The 9,809-nt window shown below is 55.8% G+C and overlaps 1 protein-coding gene across 1 annotated transcript; it reads right to left on the bottom strand.

Moving 5' to 3' along the window:
• Positions 1-414: 414 nt before the first annotated feature.
• On the bottom strand, positions 415-9,393 carry LOC118899920 (testis specific 10 interacting protein). The gene is made up of 8 exons (XM_036861944.1): positions 8,876-9,393; positions 7,863-7,996; positions 7,064-7,761; positions 6,747-6,894; positions 4,462-4,632; positions 1,527-1,626; positions 1,194-1,318; positions 415-567 (listed from the first exon to the last, which is right to left on the bottom strand). Exons 1-8 carry the CDS (start codon positions 9,071-9,073, stop codon positions 444-446), a joined length of 1,698 nt encoding a protein of 565 aa, XP_036717839.1. The 5' UTR covers positions 9,074-9,393; the 3' UTR covers positions 415-443.
• Positions 9,394-9,809: the final 416 nt, after the last annotated feature.

Here is a 9,809-nt window from a genome sequence, read left to right as displayed (position 1 = left end):
GGCTCTAACCTGAAGTTACTTAAGTGTATAAGCTCAGACCACACAATCCCTCCTGACACCTCCGCCTCACAGTTGCCCGTTCTGGCGGCCCGTCTGTTACGGTGTGATCGTGCGCCCCTTTAAAGGTCCGCCCCCCTCCCCCACAGGACTGGGAGTTCCCAAAGGCGGAAGCCATTCTGTCCTATTCACTCTTGAATTCCAGCACCCAGCATTTTTAGGAGTTGCAGCTCTCGCTCTTGGAGATGCCCCACTCAGTCCTCAGGGCAGAGGCAGAGCCGTGTGTGCTGGGAGGGGGCATCCAGAACAGCCAGAGTTCCTTGTCCTGGGAACAAGCCAAGAGCGCTGCATACCCACCTGCCACCACCTACTCCCAACCTGCAGCCTCTTTCCACTACCACCAGAAATTCCACACCGTATTTTCCACAAAGCATTTAATTTTTATCTCAGGGACTGGACTCTCGGTCTGGGCTTGGGGCGGAGTGCTTGTCAGGCTGGCTGCCAGTGGGTTCTGTCTTTGGGGGACTCTGAGAAGAGTGCTCCATTCTCACTCCCACTGACCTGTGGCGCCTTAAAGATGAAGACACAGATAGAGGCCATTGGGCTGTGCAGCTCCCCACCCCCATAACCAAGGAGACCTGGGCTGTAGAAGGGGAAAGACCATCATCACTGATGTTGTGGATTCAAATCTGACTCCTATGCTGTGTGACCCTGAGCAAGTGACTTCCCCTCCTCAAGCCTCATAACCCCTGCTCTGCACCAAGTTGTTCTAAAGCATAAGGGTACGTGGAGTGACCAGCGTGGCACAAGCCCACAGTGGGGGCTTGATGTGTGGCCGCTCAGGTGGCTGCACGTTCCCAGACAGGCTCTGCTGCTTATTCATTCCTGTGTCCTTGGGCAAGACCCTACCCCTGGGGTCCTTAGTTTCCTCATTGGAAGTGGGGAAAATAACCCTGGCCCTGCCTTCCTTGGGTGACATGGAGGACAGTGCCTGGGGAAGGCCCTGCTGACTGCGAAAGCTAGACAGAGTCCTCCAGGCCAGGGGGTGGACGGGGCAGGACTGAATTCACGGTGGATCCATGTGGCTGCCCAAGGAGTCCCCTCGGCCTTTCCCCAGGGCAGGGTGACAGCTGGATGAGGCCCTGCAGGGCAGAGTGCTGGTGACCATGCCGTTTCTCCCCACAGCTGGGCCTCACCTGGGTTTCCTGGGGGTGCCCTCCGTATCCCCCTTTCCTGCCTCAGCCAGCAGCTGCTCCTCATCCAGTCCCAGTGCCGACAGCACCTGGGAGAAGCGCCGGGTCACAGTGAGCCGGGCATTGGCCTGAGGAGAGAGAAGCGGGGTTCCTCTCTCACCTGGGCTGCTGAGGACACAGGCTCTGCTTACCGAGGGGGTCCCAGGGCTTCCAGATGGGCAGCAGCCCAGGGGTCCCACCTAAGGGGGCCCACTCCCACCTCATCTCCCTACCCACTCGGCCAGTGAGATGCTCTGTTCTCGGGGAGCCACATGCTTGCCCAGGTGCTAGCCTCACCTGCATGGCCTGCTGGAACAGGTAGGGCCGGGCCTGCACCCGATGCTGGATACCTTGCAACTCTGCCTGGTACTCAGCAAAGCGCTGTCGCTCCTGGCGCCTGCGGGGAGACGGGCCTCCGGGCAGCTAACCGTGGACACGAGCCGTCCCCACTCCTGAGCCCACTTGTCCTCATTAAGAACTTTCTGTTTCTGTCCTCCTGCCCTTAGCTTTACAAAACCATTTGATTTCCATCCTTGCCCTGGATTCCTCCTGAGGTCAGTGGGGCGGGAATCATCTGTCCCATTTTACCCATGACACGCCTGAGGCTCAGGAGGGTCAAGGGACTTGTCCAAGGTTGCACAGCTGGGAAGTGAGGGACTGAGCGCTGAACCCAGGTCTGCAGGCGGTGCCAGGCTCGGCCCTCCTCCCAGCCATCCCCAAGGGAGAGGGGCCAGCACTGTCTTCTGAGCAACTGGACATCTGCATGCACAGCCCTCCCCTCTCTACATCCACCCCTGCACCCTCTCACACTGTGCCTGTGAGGAGACGCTGTGACTGTTGGCTGTGGCTTTGGGCAAAATCCCAGTCTGGGCTCTGGGTTCAGTTTTCTTCTCTGTGCTATAGCCCGAATGGGACAAGCTTGCCAGCATTCTCTGTGGTTCTTATAAGCCGATAGTTTAGAAAATGGGACAGAGGAACTAAAGAAATGTATTGCAAATGAAAGAACACATCCCAGAAAGATCTAGGTTCCACTGGAGAAGCACAATCCCATTTACAAAAACCCAGTCTGTGCACTTGGCGGAAATCTGTCTGCTCTGCAAGCCGTGCATCCTGGCAGTGAGGGGACCTCTGGCTACACCGCACACGGGACCGGGCCTCCTTCTGCGGAGCACACGAGAGAGGCCGAAGGGTGTGGTGGCAGCACCCACAGACAGGACGGGAGGGGAGAGGCACACAAGACTCCAAAACTCATGCTGGGACTTCCGGCAAGTGTTCTGAGCCCTGTGGAAAACACTGGCTTGCTGGGCCAGGCCCCTTGGCTATGCGCCAGGGAAGGAAACTTCCTCCATTCGAGAAAAAGATGGACTTGAAAACCATGGCCAGGAACAGAAGTCACTGCAAAGAGAAGTCTTCACTGTTCAAGAGGGGATTTTACAGCAGTTACAAGGAGTGGGGAGTGGGGGAAGCATGAGCTGCGTTCAGTCTCTGTCTTGCCCGTGAGGTTGTGTACATTTTTCCTGCTTTGTTCTTGATGCTATTTCTGTTAGAATTGAGAGGAAGCCCATGTCTTGGAGCTCTAAGCGAGAAAGGAAGTGATGTCAGTGGATGTCAGCCCTGTCTCAGAATAAAAGTAAGGTACGGAGCTTCCCTACCACAGGGCGATATCTTTTGTGCCCGCCCTCCTGGGAAGGGCAGAGTCTCCCGTGAAGCTCAGAGCAAAGTTCATGGGCTGGAAGGGCTGAGACACCCCGTGGGAAATATCCTCTCCCAAGTCAAAAATGAAAGGAGTGCGTTTGGAACCCTCTCTCACTGACATCTGCCACTGGAGTCTGAGCCTTCCGCTTCCTGCCTTGTGAAAAAACAATGAACTTGAGGTCCGGCAGGGAGAAGGCATCTCCCCGATCATTGGCCAAGGATTCCTTTAAAATACACGTGACCTCTCGAGTCTTGGTTTCCTCATCTGTAAAGTTGGGGGTGATAAGGCTGAGCCTCAAAGAGTAGGTGATCAGAGCCCCCCTGAGTCCTCAGTGGCCCCATTGCAGGGCAGGAACCCTGTGGTCTCTCAGCAGCACCCAACTCAGCTTGACCTAGTGCTTCTCCCTGGATGAAAGGGCTGCCTTGGTGCCAGCTGCACCCCGTAGGTCCTCAGTGTCAATGGCATCGGTGATCACATTTATTTGAGTTATCTGTTTCCCTAGCTCGGGCTTTGGGGGGAAGATCCTGGTGCACTTTATCTGAAGATTGGGCATTTGAGCCCTCCGAGGCAGCATAGCAGGGCAGGTGAATGGCTACCTGGGTTGGAATCCCAGCTTTGCCACTCTGTTGTGACCTTTGACAAATTATTTAAGCTCTTGAAGACTGACTTTCCTCATCTGTAAAATTATGGGAGTGGTGATAATACCTACTTCACTCGCCTCTTATGAGTCTAAAAAAGATTTGCTTTTAAATATGAATTTGCTTTTTTATGATCAAAATATAGGAAGAAAATGAAACAGACGACTCTTCCCCTGACCACGAACAATGGCTGTTTCCGGAAGCCGGATCACAGGCACTGTTCACATTCTCCACGAACCCTTTCTGCAATATTTGAATTTTTATACTAAGCATGCCTGGCATTTGAAATCAGAAAACAAGATTTGAAAGTGTGCTAATGCAAGTAGAACATTTTAAACTTCAGCCTTCGACAGCTGCAGGAATTATTATTATTATTATTATTTTTATTTTTATTTTATTTATTTATGGCTGTGTTGGGTCTTCGTTTCTGTGCGAGGGCTTTCTCTAGTTGCGGCGAGCGGGGGCCACTCTTCATCGCAGCGCGCGGGCCTCTCACTATCGCGGCCTCTCTTGTTGCGGAGCACAGGCTCCGGACACACAGGCTCAGTAATTGTGGCTCACGGGCCCAGTTGCTCCGTGGCATGTGGGATCTTCCCAGACCAGGGCTCGAACCCGTGTCCCCTGCATTGGCAGGCAGACTCTCAACCACTGCGCCACCAGGGAAGTCCAGGAATTATTATTATTAACAAGGTGACCTTGGCCCATGCCCTTCTCCTCCCAGGCCTCAGTGTCTTCATCTGTAAAGTGGTCCGACCTGCCCACCTGGAGGGGAGGATGGCCCTGGAAGCTCAGCCAGTGGGAAGGTGAGGGCAGGTTCTCCTTGGTCCTTTGGTCTGACACCCAGCACCGCCTCCCTGCGCTCTCGCCTCCAGGCCCCCCGCAGCCCCGGGCTCCCTACCTTAGCTCCTCCAGCTTGCGCTGGGCAGCCCCCGGCCCCCGGCTCCCTCTGGGCACGTAGGCTGCCAGGCAGTGAGCCACCTGCCGCTGTACCCGCTGCTCCCGGGCCCGCCGCAGCTCGGCCTGCTGCCGCCCCTCCTGCTGCAGCCGCTCCCAGGCCTGCAGCCGGTTTCTTGGGCGCGGAGAGGAAAGAAAGAGGGGTGGGAGAAGTCTGCAGGGAGCCAGGAGCCTCATGGAGGGCCAGGGGCAGGTAGGGGCATATGGGGGCCTGGAGGGAGGGACTGCTGCAGCCCAGAGAGCCAGGGGCCTGGGGAATGGGGTTTGCTGTGGGAGTTGGACAGGATGCAGGCTGACTCTGGGGGGCTCAGCCCGTGGGCCTAGCTCAAGGCCTTTCCCTGCTCTGCCTGGAAGCCTCCTGCCTACTCCAGCCAGGGGAGTGCCCCAACTCTGACAGTCCTTAGCCTTGTGGAGCTCAGCGCACACACCCATGACCTCACCTGTATTGCCAGCTTCTGCTTTCAAAGCAGCTCTCCTTGAGGGGAGGGCCCAGATCTTTTTTTCTCTCTGACCCCTATATCTGGTAGGAGCTAGGGTAATGCCTACGGGTTTGAGGGACAGACGGATGAATGGATGGGAAAAAGAAACAAATGGTGATGGGATCAGTGGGTGGATGAAAGGATGGATGGGTGGTGTGGATGGTTGAATAGACAGCACCTAGATCCACCTGGAACGTTCTTCCCCCAGATCTGATGGTCAGTTCCTCTGGTCAATCAGGTCTTTGCTCAAAGGTCAGAGAAAATGAGACCTCAGCACCCCATCTACCTCCCAGGGACTTTCTATCTCTAGCTATACATTTTCTTCATTTCTTTATTAATTATCCTCCTTCCCAAGTAGAATGTAAGCCTCATGAGAGCAGGATTCTTTGTCTGTCCTCTTCACCATCAATGTATCCCCAGCACCTAGCACAGTGCCTAACACAGACAGAAACTCAGTATTGATGAGTTCATGCACAACTGAATCATGGTCAGATAGAAAGATGGACAGATAGACAAACAGAGGGGTAGATGCAGACACACGCTCAGCACATGTTTATTGAGCACCAACTATGTGCCAGGTCCTTTTAGGGTGCCAGACGGGGGCTGTGATCGAAAAGATCTGGCACCAGGACTTCCCTGGTGGTCCAGTGATAAAGAATCTGCCTTCCAATGCAGGGGACGCGGGTTAGATCCCTGGTTGGGGAACTAAGATCCCACGTGCTGCGGGGCAACTAAGCCCGTGCGCCACAACTACTGAGCCCAGGCACCTCAACTAGAAAGCCTGCGTGCCACAAACTACAGAGCCCACGCGCCCTGGAGCCAGCACACCACAACTAGAGAGCAGCCCACGCGCCACAACAAAAGATCCCGCATGCCGCAACTAAGACCCAATGCAGCCAAGAAAATAATAAATAAATAAAATAAATATTAAAAAAAAATAAAAGAGCTGGCATCTTCCGTGGAGGAGCCCTCAGTCTGTACAAAGGGATAGACAGACAGCCCAACACCTTACCAAAGAATCTGGGCTTTGTCCTAAGGGCACTGGGAAGCATGGAAAGATCTCAAGGAAGGATAACAGGATAAGACTTGAAGGGTGCTATCAGGATGCTGAATGGATTCTCACCTACCATTTCTAACTTGTCATCGAGGCCCACTGAGCCAGCCTCCAAATATCTTTTAAATAAATCCCCCTCTGTTTACTCACATGGCCACCTGGTCCAAGCCCTCATCAACCCTCACCTAGACACTGTCAACAGCCCACATCTGTCTTCCCCTCCACTCCCACTGTCTCTTGTTCAAGCCCTAAGTATAGTAATGATCTAACTCTTCTGCCATTGTCGCTGTTTTGCCCATCTGTCTCCTTTTCCAGCCAACCTTGAGCTTCTTAGGGCTGAAACCAAGTCTTTTTACCTTTATATCCTGAGGACCCATGAGCAGATACCTGATATATGTTGCGTTAATCACTTAGCTAATAAATTAATGAATGGATAGAAGATGGGAAGTGAATGAAAACTGGCTTGTGTCAATAAACAGTTGGCCAAGCAGACAGATGTATGCATGGATGGTGGATGGATGGATGGATGGATGGATGATGGATGGTGGATGGATGGACAGATGATTGGATGATCAGAAAGGCTGGTGAATGGATAAATGAAGGAACGAATGAGAGGATGAATGACCGTCTCCTGAAGAACTAGCTCCTTCTCTAGTCCCTGTGCTTCGCTCCCGCCCTCCTTCTTCTCTGCCTCACCTGGTGGCCTCCTGTCGTTTGTGGAAGGTGCGGTTAGGGAAGTTTGCAAACAGGAAAGTCTCATCAGCTCCCAAGGCATGGGCCTTCCTGCTCCAGCGGGAGGCCTGAACAGCAGCCCACGATGGCTTCCAGGGCAGCTTTTCGGGACCTGTCCACAGAGGGACAAATCAGGCACTGCCGTCTCTCCTGGCCCCTTGGGCAACCCCTCCCCGCACCTGGAACGCAGCCCAGCCCAGCCCAGCCAGGTCGCCGGCTCCAGCCCCTCTCCGCACTGCGCGGCCTCGTGGGGGAACCCGGGCCTTGAGCCCCACGCTCACCGCAATCCAACTCCTGCTGCAGCTGCCTCTGCAGCTTCTCCAGGTCCCACGGCCCCTCCAGCTCCCTGGCCCTTGGCCTCCTCCTCTGTGGTCCTCGGAGGCTGTTGGAGCTAGAGCCGCTCCCCTGGCTCTGCAGTTCACTCTCGTCCCAGGCCTCCTCACCAGAATTCCACCCCTTTCTTCGAGAACTAGCCCTCCTTCTCTGGGGGACCCTGTGCTCCCCCTCCTCGGCCTCCTCTGTGGCCTCTGCAAATGGCTCCTCCTCCAAGATCGACCCCCTTCTGGGGAGCTGGGGCAGTTCCCCAGGGCTCAGACCCCTCTTGGCCTCCTCAGCGCCCAGGCCTTCCGGCTCGGCCTCCTCGGACTCTGACCCCGATTCTGAGCTCTTCCCAGGCAGCTCCGGCTCTTGGCCCCCTGCTTTTCCGGGAGGGATGGGGATGCAGCTACAGGCCCTGAGCTGCTGTCTCCTCTCCAGATCTGGCGCCTCTGTCTTCCGGCAGAAGCCATGGGCCTCCGGGATGTTGGCCGTGGACTTGCGCCTGGACTTGTGCCGATGGACCACCAGGGGCAAGGGCAGGGCTTGGTGACCAGGGGCCGAGGTGGAGCCTGGCTGAAGCGGAGCCCGGCCATCTGTGGTGAAGCTCTCCCAGGCCCACTGGAAGGGGAAGGAGGGTTTCCGAGGAGGAGAGGGGACCAGACTGAGGAGGGAGAGGACAGGGGGCAGGGGTCAGGGTCTGTGCACCGGCCCCCAGTGGGGCCTGGCACCCAGCACCCCCCTGGCCCTTCCGCAGCTGCTTACTCCTCAGCCTCAGCAGAGCCTTGCCCTTTCTTGTTCCGGCCCCTGAGCCTCCGGTCCTTCTTTGCCGTCTGCCCTGCGCTCTGAGACCTCTGCTGCTGGCCCTGAATTACACCATCACTGCTCCCAAGACTCCCCTGGGCAAAGGCAGGAGAGGAGGCCCAGCTCTGAGCAGCTCTCCCAGGGGACCCTCCTGTTCTTTTGTTTGTTTGTTTGTTTTATGGCTGTGCCACGCGGCATGTGGGATCTTAGTTCCCTGACCAGGGATCGAACCCACACCCCATGCAGTGGAAGCTCGGAGTCTTAACCACTGGACCGCCAGGGAGGTCCCAGGACCCTCCTTTTCTGTCCAGGCTGGCCCCTCTGGGCCCTTGTTACCACTGAAACTGACTGATCATGACCTGAATTATTAATATTAAAATAGCAACAACTGCTATTTACTGAGCACCTACTGGGAGCTCAGGACTTTCAAGTATTAACTCGTTTAACCTTCCCAAGGTTCCTATGAGGTAGATATTCGCTATCATCCCTGTCATGCAGATGAGAACACTGGGGCTCAGAGAGGTGAAATCACTTGACTAAGGTCACACAGCCAGTAAGTGGAGCCAGGACCTGAATGTGTTGAGTCTGTCCCCAGAGTCCAGATTTGTCACCATTGCACTGTACTGCCTCTGGGCTCTGGATAGCTCTTCTGAATGCCCCATAGGGCCCTGGACTTACTAAGCCAAAGTGGGAAAAACTCATTGTCTTTCCCGAAATCCTGATCCTCCCACAGTGTTGCTGAAATTCCTCCATCAGAAGCCTGGGAGTCATCCCTGGGCATCATCCTTGTCTTCACCCCACATCCTTCAGGCCTCCCTATAGTCCCTGCCCACCTGGGGCCTCCCTGACTCTCACCTGGGCCTCAGCTCCAGTCTCGTGGCTTCTCAAGGGCCTCCCTCAGCCCTGGCCTCCCCACCCCAGAGAGCCAACCTGCCTCTGGGCAGTTGGCTATCCCCCCAAGGGGCCCCCCTCACCTGCTCAGCTTGGGGGATGCTTGAGAGAAGCTTGAGCAGACGTGTGGCCGTCCCTGGAGCCTGCTGTGGTGTGTCTTGCCCTGGTCTCCCCGATGCGGTCCTGACCAACTGTCGGTGGGCGTTTAGCATATTGGTGTCTTGTCCCATCCCCCTCCCCCGCCCCGCATCTGCCAACCTTGGAACTGCCTGTCCCACCATCTCTATGGCAACCAGTCCTCAGCCAGTCTCAAGGGCTCTGGCAAAAGCAGGCCAGGAAGGGTATATATAAGGCCTACTTCCTTCTGGAGGGGAGAGTTGGGCAGGATGCTGAGAAAGAGTCCAGGCCTGGGAGTCCAGAGATCCAGGGCCAAGGCCTGCCTCTGCTCCTGACTCTGCAGGACTCCCCGTTGACCTAGTACAATTCCCCTGCCCTTGCTCAGCCTGTGTTTCACCATCTATCTATCAAAGGGGTCTCAGGACTCTCCATCTCAAAGGGTCCTCACACCCTATGAAGATGGCAGATGGCGCCTGCCGTGTCCCTCTCCCTCCGCCTGCCTCCTTGCTGCCCCTCAGCCCCTGCTGAGGCCATGTAAGGGGCAAACTGAACCCTCACAACAAGATCTTGTTCAAACCACTTATCCTCCCAGGCCCTGACAGGACAGGAAAGGCCAGGAAGTTGAACACCACGTCCAGGAACAAGGCAGCAGGCAAACCAGAGCACAGAGGAGGCTCTGGAGGGAGAACTTGCAACTCTTATTCCAAACTTCTAAGCTTCGCCAAAAAGCCTTGACATGGTAAATCCCCATGAGATGCCCGGAGCTGACCACTATGACCAGCAGTGTAGGGACATGGTGCCGAGCTGAGGCCCTGGAGATGGAGTAGCGTGGCTTAGCCTCTCACCGGCTCTGTGACCTTGGGCAAGTCACTTCTCCCCCTGCCAGACTGGAATCCCGTA

The sequence above is a fragment of the Balaenoptera musculus genome, chromosome 8 (genome assembly GCF_009873245.2).
Source record: "Balaenoptera musculus isolate JJ_BM4_2016_0621 chromosome 8, mBalMus1.pri.v3, whole genome shotgun sequence".
In the NCBI taxonomy this organism is placed as follows: Eukaryota; Metazoa; Chordata; class Mammalia; order Artiodactyla; family Balaenopteridae; genus Balaenoptera; species Balaenoptera musculus.
Note: the sequence above shows the minus strand (reverse complement) of the source record. Positions and strands in the feature narration are given on the sequence as shown.